The following is a 23,502-nucleotide window of genomic DNA, read 5'->3' on the forward strand; positions in this document are numbered from 1 at the left end:
AAACAATTAGAGTTAGGAAGCTTTGTTTGTCCATTAACATTGTAGGTATGTAACGGATAAGATTCTCCACTATTAAATAAGGGTGGGATTGAAAGCAAAGGCTGGATATCTACCGGTGCTTTTAATATACTGTATATTTATAGCTAAAACAGCATTATTTGAACACGGTTCATGTTTTCAGCTTGTTCTGGGATCATTGTTTTTTTTACATATTTGCAAAGTGAGAATGCAACTTGTAACTTTGTACTGTACACTTTCACATTTTGTATGCTATTAAATCCCTCCAACCGATTTTCAAAAGTTCAAATGTTTCTGTTAGTTTTTGCTGAAGACATTTACCGGTACTGGTGTTTATCAAGATTAGAGGTACTTTAGAACTAGTTGAACAGCTACAAATTGGGCTAATTTATGTAAATTAGATCATTATAATTTTAACCTTAAACTTAATCACATCTGTAAATTTCCTCAGAGCATCTATGTTGACACTAAATTATTTGTTTTATATTTTTGGCAAACCAGCAGTGTCGTGCACTGAGACACCAAATTATTTCTTATTAACACATACATTGTGTTCAGTACCAATAAACAAGTACGTCTTTCCTCATTCACATACAAGTAAATCAGACAAGAACATTCCTATTTTATTTGCTGAAGACAATTTTATTTTTCAACCTATTTTATGCTCAGATTTGGGAAAGTAGAAAGATATACATAAAATGTGCTCTATATTCCTAACGCATGCACCGAGATATGTACACCCCCAACCCAGTTAAAAGATATTCGCTATTTCACTTTATATCACAATAGTTCAAGTATTTTGTTTTTATTGACTCAGTCTATATTAAAGTCTTGATTTAAGCGATATGTGGAGTAGTGCATCACTAATAAAAGCATACTTAAAACTCATCTGTTGTGTAAAGTATTCAGATAATAGTCATTCAGGTAAGTACATGAGGTTCAAAATAAAGCATGTTATTTAAAATCTGCAGTTTGAGAGATTAGGCTAAAAATTTGCATCTGTCAAGTGATAAATGCTCTTGAATAAAAACTTTCTGGACATGCCATTGTTTCTTCAAATCAGCCAAGCCCAGAATTCCAGTTGTTTGACCTATATATACACATGAACCCGTGATTTGTTGCAGGAGTTTAGAAAAGCTCTAGGATATGTTGATAGGAGGATCAATTTAATAGTATATGTACTAAACATTCAATATATGATTCTTATTGACAATAAATCGTAACACCTATTGGTCATTCACTTTGATCTATTTCCAATAATATTTGGTCAGAAAACTTTAGATTGATTTTAACAATTTGCCCTTGTAAGTTTTACCAACATTTCATCCCTTCATATGTGTATTTATTGGGTAGCATTTCCACCTTCTGTTGACACTAGAGGGCATAGTACATAAAGTGCCCTCTAGAGTTGTATTATTAAATTCTTGACATAGACAACTTCCTCAGATGTAGTGAGAATGGGGTTCAAGAAAGATGCAAGCCTTTATCATGGTGTCAAATACAAATAAGTCAGTCTATTGATAAAAAAGAATCTTGCTTTGTCGCATTGATTGTCGTAAACATCTGCAATCACAAGTGTGATAGTTCACGCTGTATCCTATATGCGCATACATGAAAAACGCTATATTCAACATCAGGAAAAGTGGTCTATGAATGGTGTGTGTCACAACCAGAAAAAAAGTTGTGCAATAACTATAGCAGGACGGGGAAAATTTGTTATTTCAGTCACAAAACTGTCGTAAACAAAAGATAAGTTTTTACAGAGTCACAAATTAAACACTATACACGTAGTTGAAATAAATTGTCAAATAGCATAAAAAATGTTTGCCATGGAAGGCCAATATAAAAGATCAGATTTCTTATTTTAGGTATTTAAAAACGGCAGTACCTATTCCCTTTTGGTCCTATCTTACTGCAGAAGCAGTCCTAATTTAAATCAAATACCGTAATTGCTGAGGAAAGAAAACTCCTCAAAAGCCGACACAACATGCTATCAAGCAGTTTTTCATTTCAATTCGTTGCAAATTTCTTAAATTGAGAGGCATAAGACAAATTTATATTTTAGAAAAACTTTTACTGATGTACAACTGACTGTCAACTAAACTGTGGCAAGATGAAAAGTAACTTTTCATTAAATTTTAGCATGAAGATGACTTTGAAGACTCCAAGAAAAAATCAACTACCGGTAGTAAAAGTGTTGCCCAGTTATAAAGTGTACTTGAGCTCCTTGATTAATATTAGTAATATACCTTGAGAAATCTTACAACAGATCAACTAATAAGTCTCATTTGTAAACCTGGCATTTCTAACCATTTGAAAATCAATTTGAAACACATGAATTTCCATTTGCAAATATTTGACTAATTTTAGTGATATGGAAAGTATTTGCGTTGAAAGCATAGATGTCTCCATGTCTCTTGCATTCAAACCCAAGATCAAATACTGCTAGAACATTTGTAAAAGTAAATAGAAATAATATAAGTATCAAGCAAACAATGCATTGTGGGAAATCACTGATAAATCATATTTTATATATACATGTCGTGGAACTTATGTCAAAATAGGCAGTTTTTTCATGGCAATGAGCAATTTCCAAATTAGTATAACAAACGATTCCATATACTTGTAGCTTAATAAAAGAAATGTTGAATTCACCAAGATTTTGTTGTCACCCCCCCCCCACCTCTATACACAGTGGTGAATACAAACATGATAAAACCAATAACTTCATTTTTATTGTAGCCATACTCCCAGACTTTATGAATATCACAAATATATGCCTCTGATAAACTGCTTTCAAGATGCCAACAGTGATTTCATTCTTCAAATATGATGTATTCTGATATGCATATTGTAAGTCCATTGGCTGATCCTCTATAGCACCGATACCCACTTCAGAGGATTCACTTTCAACTTGTCTCATAGATGAGTGTCATCCAAATTTACTTCAACACTGGGGTCAAATAAACTTTTTAAAGTTTTGTTTTTTCTTATTAGTGTCTCTAATTTCTTTCTGGCTTTGACTTCATCTTCCAGACCACGTTTGAGTCTTTTAGATTCCTCTGTCAGTTCCTTGACCTGGTCTTTAAGTGCATACACTGTATCTACAAGGCTCCTGTACACAAATTAATAAAATTAAGTCACAAAAAATGATGCATTCATGTATTTTTACTTTTTGAAAATACAGCCCAGGATTATTAGTAATAACAGATACATGGACTGGATGCAATGAATGACCATTGCTACCATAGTAAACATTTCTGAAATCCTCCAACAATGATAGAATTTATGTGGTGTTCCACTCACTATTTGCCACTTCACAAGCTTACGTACAATGATAATAATATTTCATTACCTATTCAGATTTATGCAAACATCACATAAATTGGTCTAAAATTCTCAATATTCATTGGCCAATTCAAATGCTGCATGATGGGAATTCCCCATAATTCTGTGGCAAGGATTGACACATGCTGCCAGCATTTCATTCAAACAATAGAATTAATAGCCAAGAGCTGATAACAATAAGATATTTCCAGTATAACAGTTAGGCATTAGTGATGTTTTGTGAAACAAGTAAAACACCACACAAGTTCTAGAATACAAAAAACGACCAACAGGAACTCCAAATTTGAATTATTGTGTAAGCCATATACCGGTAATAGCGTTTTCACTAGTTACGTTGACGTAAGTTGCACCTGATCACGTTCTCAACCAGCTATTCTTAAAAGAGCCGTAAATATGGCAGTCATTGGGTAACTCGTAGATAGACAATGTTCCTTTGACTGGCTGAGCACTAAAATTCAGTTTAGGACACTAATACACTTATAACACCCTTTGCAAATGATCGTCGGTGTTGTTTTTCTCTGTCGCTGTTGTAAGTTACATTGGTGTGCACATGTGAAAATGATAATAATGTTATGCCAACTAAGATCTACAAATAGATAATAACAAATTGTGTTTGATCCATGGCAGAATACATACTTTTCTTCTACAATTGTTTGGTTTCCTTTTGTTTCCTCCACAATAATCTTTTCTTCTTCAGCAATTATAACTTGAGGAACTTCATCCACCATGTGAACTGTAAAAATACAATAAGATATAAAGTGATTCTCACAATAGTGAGTAAATACAAATAATTGTACCAGTGACTTCTACTGGGTCCTACAGACAGGGTCACAGTGACTTTCACTGGGTCCTACAGACAGGGTCACAGTGACTTCTACTGAGTCCTACAGACAGGGTCACACTACTTTTCACATGGGTCTTACAGACAGGGTCACAGCGACTTTCACTGCGTCCTACAGACAGGGTCACAGTGACTTCCACTGCATCCTACAGACAGGGTCACAGTGACTTCTACTGGGTCCTATAGATGAGGTCGCAGTGATTTTCACATGGGTCCTACAAACAGGGTCACACTATATGTACCTTTCACTGGGGTCCTACAGACAAGGTCACAGTGACTTCCACTTGGTCCTATAAACTGGGTCACAGTAACTTCCACTGGGGTCCTACAAACAGGGTCACAGTGACTTCCACTGGGTCCTACAGACAGGGTCACACTACCTTTCACATGGGTCCTACAGACAGGGTCACAGTGACTTCCACTGCGTCCTACAGACAGAGTCACAGTGACTTCCACTGCGTCCTACAGACAGAGTCACAGTGACTTCCACTGCGTCCTACAGACAGGGTCACAGTGACTTCCACTGGGTCCTACAGACAGGGTCACACTACCTTTCACATAGGTCCTACAGACAGGGTCACAGTGACTTTCACTGCGTCCTACAGACAGGGTCACAGTGACTTCCACTGGGTCCTACAGACAGGGCCACACTACTTTTCACATGGGTCCTACAGACAGGGTCACAGTGACTTTCACTGGGTCCTACAGACAGGGTCACAGTGACTTCCACTGGGTCCTACAGACAGGGTCACACTACTTTTCACATGGGTCCTACAGACAGGGTCACAGCGACTTCCACTGCATCCTACAGACAGGGTCACAATGACTTCCACTGCGTCCTACAGACAGGGTCACAGTGACTTCCACTGGGTCCTACAGACAGGGTCACACTACCTTTCACATGGGTCCTACAGACAGGGTCACAGTGACTTCCACTGCGTCCTACAGACAGGGTCACAGTGACTTTCACTGGGTCCTACAGACAGGGTCACAGTGACTTCCATTGCGTCCTACAGACAGGGTCACACTACCTTTCACATAGGTCCTACAGACAGGGTCACAGTGACTTCCACTGGGTCCTACAGACAGGGTCACAGTGACTTTCACTGGGTCATACAGACAGGGTCACAGTGACTTCCACTGTGTCCTACAGATAGGGTCACAGTGACTTCCACTGCATCCTACAGACAGGGTCACAGTGACTTTCACATGGGTGCTACAGACAGGGACACAGTGACTTCCACTGCGTCCTACAGACAGGGTCACAGTGACTTCCACTGGGTCCTACAGACAGGGTCACAATACCTTTCACATAGGTCCTACAGACAGGGTCACAGTGACTTTCACTGCGTCCTACAGACAGGGTCACACTACCTTTTACATAGGTCCTACAGACAGGGTCACAGTGACTTCCACTGCGTCCTACAGACAGGGTCACAGTGACTTTCACTGGGTCCTACAGACAGGGTCACAGTGACTTCCACTGGGTCCTACAGACAGGGTCACACTACTTTTCACATGGGTCCTACAGACAGGGTCACAGCGACTTCCACTGCGTCCTACAGACAGGGTCACAGTGACTTCCACTGCGTCCTACAGACAGGGTCACAGTGACTTCCACTGCGTCCTACAGACAGGGTCACACTACTTTTCACATGGGTCCTACAGACAGGGTCACAGTGACTTTCACTGGGTCCTACAGACAGGGTCACAGTGACTTCCACTGGGTCCAACAGACAGGGTCACACTACTTTTCACATGGGTCCTACAGACAGGGTCACAGCGACTTCCAGTGCGTCCTACAGACAGGGTCACAGTGACTTCCACTGCGTCCTACAGACAGGGTCACAGTGACTTGAACTGCGTCCTACAGACAGGGTCACACTACTTTTCACATGGGTCCTACAGACAGGGTCACAGTGACTTCCACTGCGTCCTACAGACAGGGTCACAGTGACTTCCACTGGGTCCTATAGATGAAGTCACAGTGATTTTCACATGGGTCCTACAAACAGGGTCACACTACATGTACCTTTCACTTGGTCCTATAGACTGGGTTACAGTGACTTCCACTGGGTCCTATAGACGAGGTCACAGTGATTTTCACATGGTCCTACAAACAGGGTCACACTACATGTACCTTTCATCGGGGTCCTACAGACAAGGTCACAGTGACTTTCACTGGGGTCTGATAGAGAGGGCCACAGTGCCACTTTAAATAATCAAATAGCGACAACTTACAGTGTCATTATTTAGGGTTATGTAATTAATAATTTAATTATTTTTTTCAACTAGAATTACCCCAACAATTTTTCATTGGAAAAGAAATTCATAAACATTTACATCAGCTAGATTTTGAATAAAACTGCATATGTATATCCACAAAGCTAAATGGCAATTATTTAAGTTTAAATTCACTTGATTAAGCACTATCGTTTAATAAATAAACTTGCAACTCACTATCACACTTATATACATTTCAAACTTTTCTAGTACGTGATACCACAAAAACCAAGCCTAAACATTGTGATAAAGGTTTTAATGAAAATTAACGATCCATGTCTACAGGCACACTCAGCTCAACATTTTGATATTGTAAGTATCAACATGGTTGATTCAGCTTCAACTTAGTTTACGTTTTAACATTATCATTATAGATTCAATTGTAGTGTGATACCAGTATCTTAAATATGTGCTCTTTTTCAAAATACGACATACTTTGTCAAGTTCAGGATTCAAAGTTTACCCACCTGGGATTCTCCCCCTAGACGACAAAAATGGTTTATTTTACAAATGAAGCCAATTAGTTCTGTACCCAAAATATAAAAAAGTTGAAAGAATGATATCTTTCTTTTGAAGTCTCCAAACTGAAGCAGATTATACCACACTGTTACTGACAAGTTGACAATTGACAAAGCTGAATACTCAGTAAGTAAGTAAATCAGTCCAGCATTTCAAACCACAATTCCACTCACACTGTAAATAAAGCCATCCCTAACAGAAAGTGGTTTAAAAATAAAGGTAATTAAATTTGAGACATGTTTTTACCGCACACGTAGATACACATTATAATTGTGATGTGAAACCTGTACCTTGTAACAAAGTAAACCATATAAGGAATCATGGAAATGATACTATGTGTGAAACACGATATAAATGCTAATGACAGGAACCAGGAAGTGAGAAAATACCGGTACATAGGAAATGCAAATATGTAGTGGTCACAGTTATTATAATTTGTAGACTAAACTAGTTCCTGGCTTGAAATGATTCCAATCTACGATTCCAACCTGTCAGTTAGGGAATTTCAAGGTCATCCAAAAAACACACCCACTGCCTCAAAATATAGAAGTGATGGGACAATAAGTAAATGGTTGGTTGGCAGACACTAGATATTAAGCAATCATACTTTTGTCAATAAATCAATCGATGTAATATATATATATATATATATATATATGCATTAGTTTGAGGTAGTATGAATAGTGTTTCTTTCACTAATTTACATCAAAGATATTTGTTAATAGAGAGAGGGAGAGGGAGAGAATTCATAGCCAATATTGCAAAGTAGGAGTCAAATTAAACTGTAGTACAAATATAAATACAAAATTAGTTTTGACCAATGTAGCTGTCAAGAAGTATTAGTACTGTAAAATCTGTATTATAATCTGCGGCTTCTATTAAAATGGTACAATGCAACAGAGGGGATGCAGCTTCTATTAGAGCATCTACACGTATAAAAATGGTGAATTTTTCGTTCTCAATTGTTCAAAAAGAATGCGTGTAACTTCTATTAGAGATGCAGCTTCTAATACAGATTTTACGGTAGTATTTATTTCTTCCTGAACAAAATTTAGATTGGATTGTAGAAAGGCAATGAGTTTGCACTTGTATATTATTGTAAGTTATAGTAATCATCACTCATATATTCATCCCAATCATCTGCAGGGAATATATGATAGATTTAGGAAAGGAGAAAAAACAAAACAATTATTTCCATCATATGAAATCTTTATTTTTCTTGAAATATATAATTAAAGCTTGATCCAAACCATCAATACAAAAACCCAAATATACAGTTGTAATAAAATATTGGCACACACTCTCACACATATAATATAATGTAGATCTTGGAGTAAAGAAATTGTACAACATTCAAGGCATGTTTCACAAACCATCACATGACTGTTCATCAGACCCAAGTAAACAAGCAAGGTGTTCCCTGATTGGCTGGTGAAGAATTGTGAGTGGATAGTAAGCCAATGAGAGATAATCTCTTAGTCACTATACACTCAAATTTTTACACCAAGCATAGTCAAAGGTATGGCAGTATCCAAAAAGTGTTTCTCTAAAACCATTTCTGTTGAATTTCTATTAAAAATATAGCCTTTATTAGTTTCAGAGTCCAAATATCAATTATCCAAACATTATGTTTTGTTTGATCCCAATAACATTAGCTTTATTCCATGTATTTGGATAAAGTGAGATTTGACTGAAATGATAATGAAAGGTTACTCAAGTATCAATGAGATCCAGTTTAAAAACTTTGTGTCATCTACTGAAGCAGTGAATACACAAAGTAACTGAAGTATTTGTTCTATTAGAAGCTCATGCACTTATGCAATGATAGACAGTTATTATTAGTTTATTTGAGATGTACTTGTAATAGAGCAAATACAGTACCGGTATTCAACAATTTTTTCTTAGGCCTTAAAACAATACCAAAAATCGATATAAATAATACTGTTTAAGATGCAGAAATGTATTTTGTAAGATCACATAGTGTCACCAAAACACCCATTACCACCCAGTACACATGCTCAGTTTATTTATAAAATACAACATTTTCAGTTTATATATTATATTCTTATTATATATTGTTTTTGACTAAATCTTTCACACATTTCTGGTTACATTGCAAAGGAATAAAATTTAAAAGATGTAAAACTAATAGGAAATACAACATGCATAATAAAGAGAAAAAAACAACATAATAATGTAAAATCTTTTTAAAAAGTTTTAAATTTATATCCCTTGTATTTGTGGCATCTCATTCAGCTTGTTGCTTAAAATCGTTGTAAGAATGGTTTACAAAGACAAAATATATGTAAGTTGAAATGGAGCACTTTAATAGTGCCCTGTATATTGAAGTGAAAATATAAACATACACCGATACACCTTGTGTAGTTTCATTCACTTGGGTAAGTGTCTTTGTATACAAGATTTGCATCTATATTTTGATAACATAAATATTTGTCACATCATGTGACACAAGATTCAGACCCTAATTACTTGGTCACATGACTGTAATCTTTTTATATGATTATTAGCACCATTCCGTTCATATGCAAATTCAGCAGGTAAAACAGTCCAATCAGTTTCAAGTTTATACGTCACATGACAGGCAATCTGAAATAATCTAAAATTCTAATTCAGAATTCCCAGCATAAGAGATGTACTAATGATATCAAGTTCAACTGATAACAAGTTTGTTTTCTTCTTCATCAGTCATGTGTCGTCTTGCAATGGTTCTTCTTCATCTTCAAAATTTCTTTAAGTAGGCAAGAGCGTTACAACATGTGACATTCCCGCTTGGAAGCAGCAACGAATAATCCTCGTACTCAGACATCACTGTTTTTCCTGTACTGGTGCTCCTGTTGCTATGGTATCCATCATCCTTCAGTACGATGTTGTACAAGGGTTGGTTCACTGTGTAGTGCAGGGGTGGTAGGGTGCAGAAAGTTGGCGGGTGAGTTGATAAAACCACATTGGTGGGAGACAGACATGGAAAAAGGGAACAGTACAAACCATATTAGCCATTCAACCAAATAAATAAATAATAAATAAAATGTGAATATTATCTTGCAAATATGGTAGTGTGAGTGGAAAATATAAATTTTGCCAAAGCATGCAGAAGCTTCAGAGTGAGTGTAGACAAGAATACAAGTTGAATGCAATGCTCTTAAACGGCACAATTAATAGCATGGTGGAATTAACTTTATTGGAGAATATGTATTTGACTGAACGACTAATATGGTCTATATACAACAAGAGAGTGGGTTACCTCTATTTTTGGTTGCATTTAGGGGAAGGCTTTGATTAGGGGGGTAGGAGATGGAGCAATTATAGTGCTTTGAAGGAATAAGTCATTTTTTTCAATGACTGATATATATGGTAAATATATATATCTGTTACTGAGTTGAAAGTCATAAAACACTGCTTCATTCATTATGTAATCTTTTCCTACTTGAGTTAGGAATTGTCATTAGAAACTCTAGAAGGTGGAGATGTACAACAATTGTGCAAATATTTCCCCCTCAGTTTTCATTTTAATTTACTAGGATGCAGTTATTTTTTGGAGCTTGCAATTTGTTTTAGGAGAGACACTGTCCTTTATCAAATGCATTTTTTGTTCCAGCTTTTTTCTGTAATTTCCAAATAGTTTTTTTCCAAAGTTTAATGTACTTTTTGAAATTTCTATCATCTCCCTTCTTCCTCTCTAGTTTCTAATAGTCAACACTCATGATGAGTGGTTTTAAGATCGCCAGTACCAGTAACACTGGAAGCAGGTAAGATGTGGTACTGTCAATTGTAACATTTGGATGAACTGTACTACATAAACATGTTTCCTTTATGAGAAAAATCAATGAATTCATACAGAAAAAAGGGAAAAACATATGAAAGAGTTTGCACAGCAATTTAGCCATATATAAATAACTTTCAGAAATGTTCTTGTCCAATTTAGGGTTGTTAAAAATATTAGCAGCATGTTCACAAGAATACAAATCAGATAGCGAAATGACAAACCATAACAGCATGAACAAGAAAGCTTTAATATATATCCCTATACACCCATCATATAACACATATAAATGTCAGCAAGATCATTGCAGAGAGAGTGACAGGGGTGGACTGGTGATAATAATATGAACTTGATAAATAAAGTCAAACTCACCTGACATATGACCTTTGCCTGTTGCGCTTGTACAGTATGCTTCAATGACTTTGAGTATGAGTGCGTCATCATGTAGACTTTTAGCGTCGTTTCTCCTGGACGGTTCTTCTTCAACTTTAACACGTTCTATGAAAATATAAACAAGAGTTTAAACTTAGTTAGAAAGACTCTAATCTAAACACTATGTATGATCCATCAAAGGCCATTATTTTGATGCGATTTAAAGAATGGGTTCACCTATAACTTGATCGCCACAGACGGCTGTAACTGGGAGCTGCAGGTGATTGAATGTTCTTTACTGGGCCTGGTTGATTCCGAAAAAGCACACTAAATTGAGATTACCGAGTAAGCCAAAAAAAATTTCTTGATCTTTGGTGACTCTATAAAATTCCCCAAAACTGTAATTTTTTCTTTGAAATTTTTGTGGTATGTACATCATTTAAAAGACATACAAAACGAAAGAAAATATTTGGCGAAAAAAAATGGGCTTTTTGCTTTCAACTTTTGTCAGGCCATATGACAGATATTCACCAACATGGCATAAATCTTCTGTACAAATGCAGAAATTATGATTTCAATGAAAAATATAGAATATATAGAAAATATAGAGCCTAAGCATTAAAAAGTGACAAACAGTAACACTTGACTAACCTTGTTTCCTTTTCCCAGAATGCAACATTTTTCGGGCCATTTTTGGACTTTTTTGTGCTTCATCCTTGATCATGAGAACTGTTGTGGGTCGGAGCGGTGGTGATGGACGTAAACAACTAATGCTCCAAGTTTTGGGACGCAAGTGTTCAGGTAAAGATGCATGCCTTGTGGGACTGGCTGAACTTCTACTGTCTGTACTGCTTGTTGATCTTTGGGAAACCTAGTATTTATTATGGAAACAATAAAAAAAACAATATCAGAAATAACGCAGAGAAAGTATTGTTTAGAAAATTATTACAATCATAAGAGTTGAAATAAATTGTCTTTTTCTGTATTTTAATGACCAAACATGGAATAATTACATTTTCATACAGCAAATAATTCCTAGGCCTTCCAAATAAATGTTAGCCATCAAATACTATGAGAACTGATCAGTACACCATTGCATATAATGCAACATTACACAGATTCATTCAATATGGTTTGACTTTGCTGTACCTTGAGTGGTTTGAACAAATATGCAAAAACCCTACTGCATAACTACCAGGCCTGATGAATCGGTTGGATGTCACAAAATTAATCACTAGTTGTCACTGCACTTTTTAAAACCAAAATATGAGCAAACTCTGCCTGGTTTGCTCTTATTTTTTGAACTAATTGACTTTTTGTTTTAAAAGTTTCATGACACCTCGTGATAAGTTGCGTGGCAGTCAACAAATTCATCAGACTTGACTGTTAGGTAGTGGGCGCGATTCAACGAGCAAAAAATCAGTTTAGCAGTTTCTGCAGTATATTATCCCCACAGCTGATGCACTCTTTACTATGAAAGACTCCAACAAACATACTTGTATACACACTGACTGTAACATTAAGGATGTACAAACACTAACCTGTCCAGAACTGTGTTGTGACTGCATGGGACTAGACTTGATACATTTTTGTATTGCTTCATTCCATTCTTTTTGTTCTTTAGGACTGTTTGTCTGCACCAGAATCTTCTCAATAAAGTTACCAGTGATTTCAAAGGCGTGGTAGTATTCGTCAGTATCCTCCTGTAAATTGACACGAATTCCAGAGAGGGGAATCTTACCCTGCAAAAAAGAGATGTCACTAATAACAATAAATTCTATATTTGATTTCTGTGCACTTCTATAAGGAATGTGATTCTAACAGAGCAAATACAATTTAGTAATATCCTGATGACATCCAAAAATTTGATGCATTCATCTTTCTGTTCCACTTTTAATTTTGACTTATTTAAATTAAAATAATCTCAGACATATACTAAATATATCAAAACCATGGAAGCAGATTCACTCACCTGGTAAACAAACCCACTCATTCTTGGACTGACTGATAACATGACTAAAACACTTGGAAACAGCAAAAGATATCTCTCTTTCTTTTCCTCTCCGATCACTGTCACCTGAGACATTTTCACTATGTCCCCTAAGCATGATATATCCTAAAAAAGAAAAAGAAATGTATGAAACTGAAATTTATTCTGAGTTGCATACTGCATCAGTGCGGCAAGTCCAGAGAGAGTAGCACTTGGAATATGTGATATAAAAACATAGTTTACTACTGGTAAAACTGTAATGGTCACTTTGCAGTATTGTGATAAGTATCGATGTTGACAATGAAAGTATTATTTAATTTGTTACATCAAATAATCAAGATAAAGTGGAATTGGTGAGAAAGAGCATTTTATAAACACAATGTAGCAGTATTTTCTGATTTCCTATTTAAATATGGGTATTTAGGAACAGGCACCAAAACATAAAATGTTTAGTGATCATCTCACCTCCCCTTCCCACTGTCTGATGACTCCTGTCAATATCTCGTGCTCCATATCTTTCTGTTTCCGTACTTCCAAGCAGATGGTCTGAAATAAATAACAGATTCCACAACCCTCATTTACAACATTCTTGTATTTCTGTGACATGTACGTAGTATTGCTAGTGATTGTCAAAGACAGACTGTGTGACTGATGAATCCCTCTCCATACTACCTAACAAACTATATTCAGTCACACTCATCCTATTACATGGATGCATAATCTCACCATAAAATAAATAACAGGCGAATTATGCTATATGACCCAGCGGTAGTTAATCATGGCATTTAATAGTTCACAAGGGAGTGATTAAATCTATCCATTGAAACTGTTAGCAACAACTACACTGTCATATTTCATCTTATTATGAGGTCTTTTCTTTATATTTATTGTTTCGAGAAGCAACTGTTTCATGGAAGGCGATAAAAATTGACAATATTAAATATATAATTAATAAACAAAATAGTTCATATACCTTCTGTGAATATTAATTGAATAATTTGCATATCATAACACTCTGAATGGCAAAGTAAATTGTTATCACTTTTCACACACAAAATCTGCAAAATCTTTTCTGTATTTTTCAAAAATTGTTATCAAGAGCTGTAGCTCTTATAAAATTATGTTCATTTTGTTCAAAATGAACTAAACAAGTCATTGAAAATGACACAGTCCCCGTTAAACTTTTGAAAGTTCTCTTTGTGCTCGTCATATTAAAGGGGAGGGGTTGTCGTGAGCGTGTCCTTGAAACTTGAGTTCCAAGTGGCGTATACAACAGATTGTTTATTTACATGAAAACATGTGTTTCGTGTAGTAGTAATATGGCCAAAAATAAAAACAGCCGTTATTCGACCATCTTTGATCTGATTATGAAATGCACTGATATGTATGATGTATGTGCCAAATACAAATGAAAATGGTACATAAATTGTGGAAATATAGTAGTAAGGCCAAAAAGTCAGATGGCTGTCAATCGGCCATCCTTGACCAGATTTTGAAACAAATTGTCATGGACATGCATCCTAACATGTATGTGCCAAATTTGAATGAAAACTGACAGAGCACGTCCAAGATACCGCATAAAAAAACAAAACAATATCCAATTGTGAAATAAATCGTCATGTACATGTATACTAACATGTATGATCTATGTACCAAGTTTGAATGAAAACTGACAAAGCATGTCCAAAATACAACATTTTCAAAAAACAAGAGGGCTGCCAGTCGACCATCTTTGATCCAATTGTGAAATAAATCGTCATGTACATGTATCCTAACATGAACATTGTATAATCTATGTACCAAGTTTGAATGAAAACTGACAAAGCATGTCCAAAATACAGCATTTTCAAAAAACAAGATGGCTGCCAGTTGACCATCTTTGATCCAATTGTGAAATAAATCGTCATGTACATGTATCCTAACATGTATAATCTATGTACCAAGTTTGAATGAAAACTGACAAAGCATTTCCAAAATACAGCATTTTCAAAAAACAAGATGGCTGCCAGTTGACCATCTTTGATCCAATTGTGAAATAAATCGTCATGTACATGTATCCTAACATGTATAATCTATGTACCAAGTTTGAATGAAAACTGACAAAGCATTTCCAAAATACAGCATTTTCAAAAAACAAGATGGCTGCCAGATTGAATTCAGTGAAAATTACAGAAAATGTGAACAAATTTACCCAGATTTAATCCACAAAAAAATTAGAGTCCAAAGGGTTGATGTTAGGGTTAAAACTTTGACAATAAATATAATCATAGAATAACACTGACAACCTTAGCACTCTGAACCACTGCAGTAGTGGTCTGCTTTTTATCAGTGCATATCGCACTCTTTAAAACAGGTTGCAAATGATACATACCACAATGTTTCTGTAAATCTGTATAGCTGCACGTACATCCTGCCAGTCTGGATGGCCCTCCTTGTAAGAAAACAGAAAATGATTTTATTTTGGAAACATAAAAATTAACCTTGTATCTAAAAGATCAGGAAATAAATACTAAGATGAGGAAAAAAAAGCAAGATTGTGTATGGGTATGATTTGGAGAAATTTTGTTATTCCATTTCCAATAATTTTAATGTAGATAGATTAATTTGTGCCCCTACAAATTTTGACAACCTTTTAAATAAGTTATTGAACAATCTCATTGCTGCACATGCTCCATTCAATACGTTCCACTAGAAACGTGCAAGACAAGTACCATCTGCATGTGCAATCACTTGTGAAAATCTGGGTAGAGATTGAAAATAAATTCTGAGGTGGTTTGGATTTTTTCTACATACCTCAGTGTGTTTCTCAAATTCACTCATCTCAGTGTGTTTCTAAAATTCGCTTATCTCAGTGTTTCTCAAATTCGCTTATCTCAGTGTGTTTCTCAATTTCACTTATCTCAGTGTGTTTCTCAATTTCACTTATCTCAGTGTGTTTCTCTAATTCGCTTATCTCAGTGTGTTTCTCTAATTCACTTATCTCAGTGTGTTTCTCTAATTCACTTACCTCAGTGTGTTTCTCTAATTCGCTAAGTATTGATGGATATTTGTCTAGTCTTCTAAACGGCATACTTAGTGATGCAGTCAGCGTCATTCTTCCTGGACTTGGTGCCCCTTGATTTTCCATAAACTTATCCAGTTTTTCACTAAAAATAGTAAACATTTAGAATTACAGACATATAGCAGCAAAGAAAGTAAATGTACAAAACAGAAAATATATAGAGATTGTATCACTGTGGGAAAAAGTCAAACTTACCTGAGATCTTCTGCATTGATAACTGTGACAGTTTTAGGATGATTGCTGCAATACGCGGTGTAAAGTGTTTGTAATTGGGGTGCTCCTTTCATATAACATGCACCAACTCTTTGTTGCCGATCTCCACTGAAAATACAATCAAATAAAGAAATATTAACATGTATACCACTCTTACAAATGACAGGACATCGGTGCTATCAATAACCATAGATTACTGTATAATAGAAGTAAAGTCAGATGTCATATTTGGTATACGCAATCACACTGTAACGTCATATGTTTACATTTTAGCCAACCAGCATGCAAAAGTCTGATAACAAATATCACTGATCAACACAGGCCTAAGATCTGCAACAATAACATTGCCCATAAGTTGTTTTATTTAACAGAAACATATACATGTATATTTAATAACAGCAGCAGTGAACAAAGCCTTTATTTCATCTTTGAGTTTAAATGACTGGTTCTTGCCAACCAGTCACTGCACATCCAAGCTGAATGTGTGACAGTGTGACGGCACATACCACTCGTCTTCAGCAGATGGAGCATTTTTGGAATTTGTATTTATGGCTATAGAATGGTGCTTCTAATTGAACAACTATGTTACTCTGATTTAGTCATTTTCAAAATGTTTGCTGAATTTGTTTGATGCAAAAATCTTTTCTCATGTCGCAATGCACAAAAGGAAAAATTTGGCAAATGATCATATTCAAGATACTGAGAAAATCTTAAATGTATTGCACATACTCTTTCACAAATATTCCCAATAAACTATTCGGTTCATGCAGAAATTAATCAATAATACAGTAGTAATGTTTAACCACTTACGAAGCAAATTCTTCCACTTCACGTAACAACGACTGTTGAAAGGAATAAATTTCTTCTAAATTACTGCATAATATTGAATACTCCATGGGAGTTAAACTGAAACGAGAGCATTAAATGACTGCCATTAATCATTATATCATATCTGTCTACGCGCCACTTAAATCTCACACACAACAAGAATCGCATGCATCATGACTCTGACAAACTTGGAGTAAACTGTGACCAGTATTATGGTTAAAAAAATTCAAATATAATTATAGTAATTTAATATGCAGGAGTGTTGTCTTATTTTACACTGTAATACATGTCTTATAGTAAAAGAATAGAAAGATGATGTATTTCAGTTTCAGAAGGTTTCTATGGAACACAATCATCTTGTCTTTTTTATTTGCATTCTAATTTGTTTTAATTATATGAATATAATTAACTATAAGTAGATATGACAGTTGATATTTTGACTTTTCTAAAAATACAAAACAACAAAATACTGATCAATTATTCTGTTCAATTTAGATAAAATAAGATCCTGTAGAGCCAAACCAAATCCTAATACCGACCACCATTACATAATTACCCAGTAACTGGAGATGTTTGAAAATGATATGGATATGAACTACGTGTATGGTATGTGTTATGTTTAAGTATAACATGGATTAAGACAGGACACTTTGGCTGTCTGTGACCTTTGAACCTAGCAGATGCAAAAAGGAATGCTGCAATATTACAGTATGTTACCACAATGGTTTGCAAATTTTGTGAATCATTTTTCTGAGTCGATATTCAATTTTGTCTATTTTCTATAAAACTTTTAGCCAAGACCAGTAATTGAGAAGAAATCAAGTCCTTTGGATCCAAAATTAACAACAAAAATTTTGAAAAACATATAAATATATACCATATATAATGTTGGTGGGAAAATGATTGCTTTCAAAGAGTTAGACATGGAGTCACTGGGACATTCACAAAATGTTCTTGTGGCAACAATTTAACTGTTTACTGCATGTCTAGATGAGTTTTGATTTAAACCATGCTGATATCACCCCAGCCAGACAATGATTACTTACATATTGCTGCTTTCTAGTGGTCTGAGATACTTGGAGAGTAATGTCTGTAATTCATTTGTAAACTGTCTTTCAAATTCAACAATATTTTGGATCACCTGTACAATAAAATAATATTGTAAAACACTAAGAATAGTATGAATTATGCAAATCAGCTACTTAATATTCACATATAATGTTACTCTTGATATTCCTTTGATCAATAGAGAGTATTCTCTTCAACACATCCTGCAACCCTGGCATGTACTCTAAGATATATCACCTTTAAAGGTCCATGTCTTGTGGTCTGGTAAACAAGACAAACCTACATTTGTATATGTATATGTGCTGTGTGTACACATATGCAAATCAGCCACTTAATATGCACATATACTTTTTTTTTCTTTTCCCATAATGAATACATGGTAGTCTCTCTCTAGTAGATTCCTCTTGCCAATAGCAGCTCTATTTAAAAAGGCAACATTGTGATCTGCCATGTTCGATACAAGTCCCTTATGATGTATAAAAACACTTGTAAAATAATATTTGCACACAGCACAGCAACCACTACCCTGTACCAAATATGTTTTAATTTTACCTGTGTGTGATATTTGGAAGCTTTTGATTCTCTGCTCTGTTCTAAGGTAAATGGTGTAGGTGACTGTGACTTCTGTACAGGTGATCGTGCCTGACTTAACGAATCTGTAATATATAAAAAATATCATGGTGAGAAATAGAACTTAATACAATGATGCGAAACTTGAAAAAGTATTTTACCAGAACACTAAAACCTAAAACTTGTTAAACAGCCAATTTAATAACTAATTGGATAAAATAATGTAGTGAATAAACAAATATCCATACATGTACAATAATGAATCATAATGCATTCTTCATCAAAGATGCTGTCCCAAAAGTTTTTAGTTCAGAAAAAAATAAATCATTTCTAATTCTCCATGTTGATATATATATATATGGTACCATTGAACAATTAAATTTTCACAACTTGCAATTTTGATGATTTAGATGATACAGGCAGATACAGACATGGGAGACATTTTGCACAAGTTAATGCAACAAACTGTCTCATTGAAATATTCAGTAATATAAAATTCCATTATTTTCTCAAAGTTTCAAAATGAGTGAACAGTTGTTTCCCATAAAATGTTGTAATATGTATGGATAGTAAAGACGTGTTTTGTCTTTGTAAAATGTGCTCATCTCCAAATCTGATCACTTATATATGTCCATGTAAGAATTGTGATCATTAAATTATAGAACAGGAAGTTTGGATTCTGTTTTCTTAAATGTGACCAGTCAAGTTTAGCAATCAAATGACATAAAGATTGGTGAGATTTCATTTTCTCTATCTTAGGGATTTATCAGTATGTGAATACAGCTCAAATTATAAAACAGGTTGGTATAATATATTAATGTATGGTATGTATGTATTATAATAGAAAAATGATTCAACATCTATTTTTGAACAATGTGAAACTTTCAACAACTTGAGTTCATTTTTCAAAGATACATGCAAGGCAGAATTGCCAAAAAAATGTTTCTTTTGTCCATTCTGTCTATCAATAAGACTGAATATAACAAACAGGATGTCAAACTATTGACTGTTAACAATACAACAAATGTTTATATACGATGCTAGTTACACTGCAAGGTACGGCTAACTTTGTCAAAGATTATTAGAGTGTGAAGGGTCAAGAAAGGACAACAGTTAAACATATTTCTCTCAAGGACAGGTGATGCACTCTGCCTGACATAACATCCTACCCTATCAACCACAACATGTTGTATATTGTTTGTTTTTTCAAAAATGTTTTTTGAAGTACATCCCACTTGACATTTTTTACAGGATGTATTACCGACTAACATTTATATTATTTTACAGTAAAATCTGTGTACCGGTAATAATATGCAAGAAGTATTATTTTAATAATGGTTACCAGAATTGGAGTACATTGGTACCAGTAATTATTATTACCATTCATCTAAAATCAATGAATCATAACTTTCAAAGTAGATTCTATTCAGATATTTGTTTAAACAGCAATTCTATAAAAGATTTTGGATTTTGAAAATGTTCTTATTCCAAAATGGCTGCACAGTATTTATGTTATGCAGCATGTTACTATGGAAACCACGTCAGACACCCTCATCTTCATTGGCATTTTAATAAGTGCTTACTAGTGTTCTTTTTGTTCAATAAAATAACAATTTGTTGGGTACTTTTATTTTATTTTCTACTTACTAACAATAATAACAATCAGAAAACCCTAAAACCAAAAGCTGAAAGTCCCCTATGACGTATTTTATAGAATAAGATTAACAATTCAACTGACAAAAATCTGTTTCTTTATGCATTTTTCTAAGTATTTCTTCATATTTAACATCCAATTAAATCCATTTATTGAAAGTATAAAAGTTTAGTTCAATATAAATTATCACAAACCATCCTTTCAATCTGAAAAGCATTATTGCCAGTGTTAATAGCAAGGACAATTACATATAGATTCAAGATAACATTTTAAATGTAAGGTCACTGCAATATTAGATTGTGGAACTATTTCGATAAATCACAGTCCATGATAATTGTCTGATAGTACATGGTATAAGTAGAAAGGCATGGTCTAAGAGCATACATGTAGTAATGTAATGTTTATTAAACATGTAGAATCTGAAAGGCCACAAAAAAAGTGTATCATAGTGCGTCTTTTTGGCACAATTTGAAACAAATTTGCAGATAGTGTCCCTTTAACCAAGAATTCCTCTCACTAAAATGTTCATGTCAAATTGTGCAAAGTGTTAGGCATTTTCTATAATTTCTTGGTTCTAAGATGATCACCAATTAACACTTGGATTAGAATAATTTCCATAATATATTTATACAAATATACTGCACAGTAATAAGCAAATAGAAATGAATAACAGTCTGCAGTTTTAGAATTCTTCACAATAAATATTTGGAGTGTATTCATTTCATCACTGCACACCAAGCATGTTGCATGACTTTGTTTATTTACTAGTCTACAGTAAGGCTAAGACAACTGAACCAATACACAATGTCCTTTTGAGTGAAATCTGCCATATAGGCACATGTAAAAAAAAAATCATTGACAAGTACATACTTATGGTACCACAGCTTTACTAAAATATGTGAAAATATTTCGAGATTCTGTTATATTTAACATACACAGAATTTTCTTGCCAACATGTTAGAGCAATATTTAGCTAATCTTTTATATCATTCCCTCATTATTATTTTTGTACATTTTAGACCAAATGGATACAAGTTTTATATTTTCTTTGCTCATTTTGGACAAATACAATTTTCTATAGTTGTCAGGTCGTGATCAAGAGTTTTGAAAAAATGGGTGTTCAACAATATTAGTATTTTTATCACAATTTGATCGAAGTACTAAACACGTCCTGTTCCGGCCAGCAACAACTCAATCTTAGGATTATACAGAAAAGGTGGACAGAATATCAAACAAGCCTTTGTTTATTTAGTAGCGACAGGTTCATTGGCCTGCTTTTATTTCGTCGATGGAAGGCCCAACCTTGTGACCTCAATGATCTTTGGGTGCTACTCATGGTGCGTTTCCAACGATTTAAATATCTATTAACTTAAAGCTTTGATGAACTTTGAACAATTCATGATCAAATGCATCAAACATTTAAATAATTAAATAATTGAAAAATAAATGATTATAATGCTTCAGATGAGAACCATAATAGAAACTCTCTTGCACTGTGAATGAAATCATAATCAACAACAGGAAACAGGTTCCGGTGACAATGAGTGTACATACTCCACCTTCCACATGTAGAAAACTCTTGTACTACCGGTAAGGTGTAATTCATTTAGCATCAACCATCAAGGCAAATTTTGCTAAACTTACAGATATAATACAGTGAATTTTATAAAGAGCATTTAATGTTTTTATGGAAATTTGTAAAATAATTATGAAACATTTACCATGGAAGACCTTGTGCTTCATTCAAATCCAAAGAATATTCTTCCATGTATGGTAATGTGTTGTGACTGGTGAGTAAAGTTGTTTTTAACTGTCGTTTGAAATTTATTAAACATTTATTAATATTGAGTTTCACTGTACAGCTAATTTCATGATGTTTAGTAGAAAATATTTGTTGATTGTTGTTCTAAGTAATTATTCAACATATGCTGACCAATAGAAGCATTTTCCCCATAACATTGGAATGTTATGATGAATCTCCATGGTAACTAGAGAAAATAGTGTTGGCAAAGAATCAATTAGCAGAATCAAAAGGCTGTAAGCTTCATGGTTTTGTAATGTATGATTCAAATATGTTAAAATGTTTTGTTTATTGTTTGTTACATGTTATTTTCTGGGCATGTGTGAAGAAAATCAAAGAAAGACAAGCAGCCTATCGGCTGAGATAGCTCCGCTGTTAGCAATGCACATTTCAATTAAAGAACTGAAGACATCATTAGAAAATGAACAATATGAATAGTATCAAAGCAATCGGACTTACAGTTTTTAACAAGAAGTCGAAAATATCACTTTTTACCAAAAATTACAAAAATATTCACCAAAATAAATTAATTAGAGAATTGAAGATATCATCACAAAACGAACAAATCTGATAGAGGTCCACATGTAGTACCTATATATGTAATATCAAAGCAATCGGACTTACAGTTTTCAACAAGAAGTCGAAAATATCACTTTTTACCAAAAATGACAAAAATATTCACCAAAATTAGAGAATTGAAGATATCATCACAAAATGAACAAATCTGAGAGAGGTCCACATGTAGTACCTATATATGTAATATCAAAGCAATCGGACTTGCGGTTTTTAACAAGAAGTCAAAAATATCACTTTTTACCAAAAATGACAAAAATATTCACCAAAATTAGAGAATTGAAGATATCATCACGAAATAAACAAATCTGAGAGAGGTCCACATGTAGTACCTATATATGTAGTATCAAAGCAATTGGACTTGCGGTTTTTAACAAGAAGTCCAAAATATCACTTTTCACCAAAAAATGACAAAAATATTCACCAAAATTAGAGAATTAAAGATATCATTACAAAATGAACAAATCTGAGAGAGGTCCACATGTAGTACCTATATATGTAATATCAAAGCATTTACACTTGCGGTTTTTAACAAGAAGTCGAAAATATCAGTTTTTACCAAAAATGACAAAAATATTCACC

General features: G+C 34.3%; 1 protein-coding gene across 3 annotated transcripts in view; it reads right to left on the bottom strand.

Annotated features, from left to right (window-relative positions):
* Positions 1-639: 639 nt before the first annotated feature.
* LOC100371010 (rho guanine nucleotide exchange factor 7-like) overlaps positions 640-23,502 on the bottom strand; it is a 50,194-nt gene continuing 27,331 nt past the window's right edge. For 2 of the 3 annotated variants that reach the window (XM_002736853.4, XM_085501976.1), the window contains 13 exons: positions 18,875-18,978; positions 18,301-18,395; positions 17,237-17,332; positions 16,409-16,534; positions 16,160-16,298; positions 15,524-15,583; positions 13,618-13,698; positions 13,135-13,278; positions 12,704-12,904; positions 11,814-12,033; positions 11,163-11,288; positions 4,003-4,099; positions 640-3,133 (listed from right to left, as the gene is read on the bottom strand). In XM_002736853.4, coding sequence (XP_002736899.2) covers positions 2,938-3,133; positions 4,003-4,099; positions 11,163-11,288; positions 11,814-12,033; positions 12,704-12,904; positions 13,135-13,278; positions 13,618-13,698; positions 15,524-15,583; positions 16,160-16,298; positions 16,409-16,534; positions 17,237-17,332; positions 18,301-18,395; positions 18,875-18,978 — 1,685 coding nt within the window. In that variant the 3' untranslated portion in view covers positions 640-2,937. Of the gene's footprint in view, positions 3,134-4,002; positions 4,100-8,197; positions 9,917-11,162; positions 11,289-11,813; positions 12,034-12,703; positions 12,905-13,134; positions 13,279-13,617; positions 13,699-15,523; positions 15,584-16,159; positions 16,299-16,408; positions 16,535-17,236; positions 17,333-18,300; positions 18,396-18,874; positions 18,979-23,502 lie in introns of those variants that run through there. The other variant, XM_085501977.1, reaches the window with a different exon arrangement.

This window comes from Saccoglossus kowalevskii, chromosome 1 (assembly GCF_978046115.1).
Source record: "Saccoglossus kowalevskii chromosome 1, keSacKowa6.1, whole genome shotgun sequence".
NCBI classification, from domain to species: domain Eukaryota; kingdom Metazoa; phylum Hemichordata; class Enteropneusta; family Harrimaniidae; genus Saccoglossus; species Saccoglossus kowalevskii.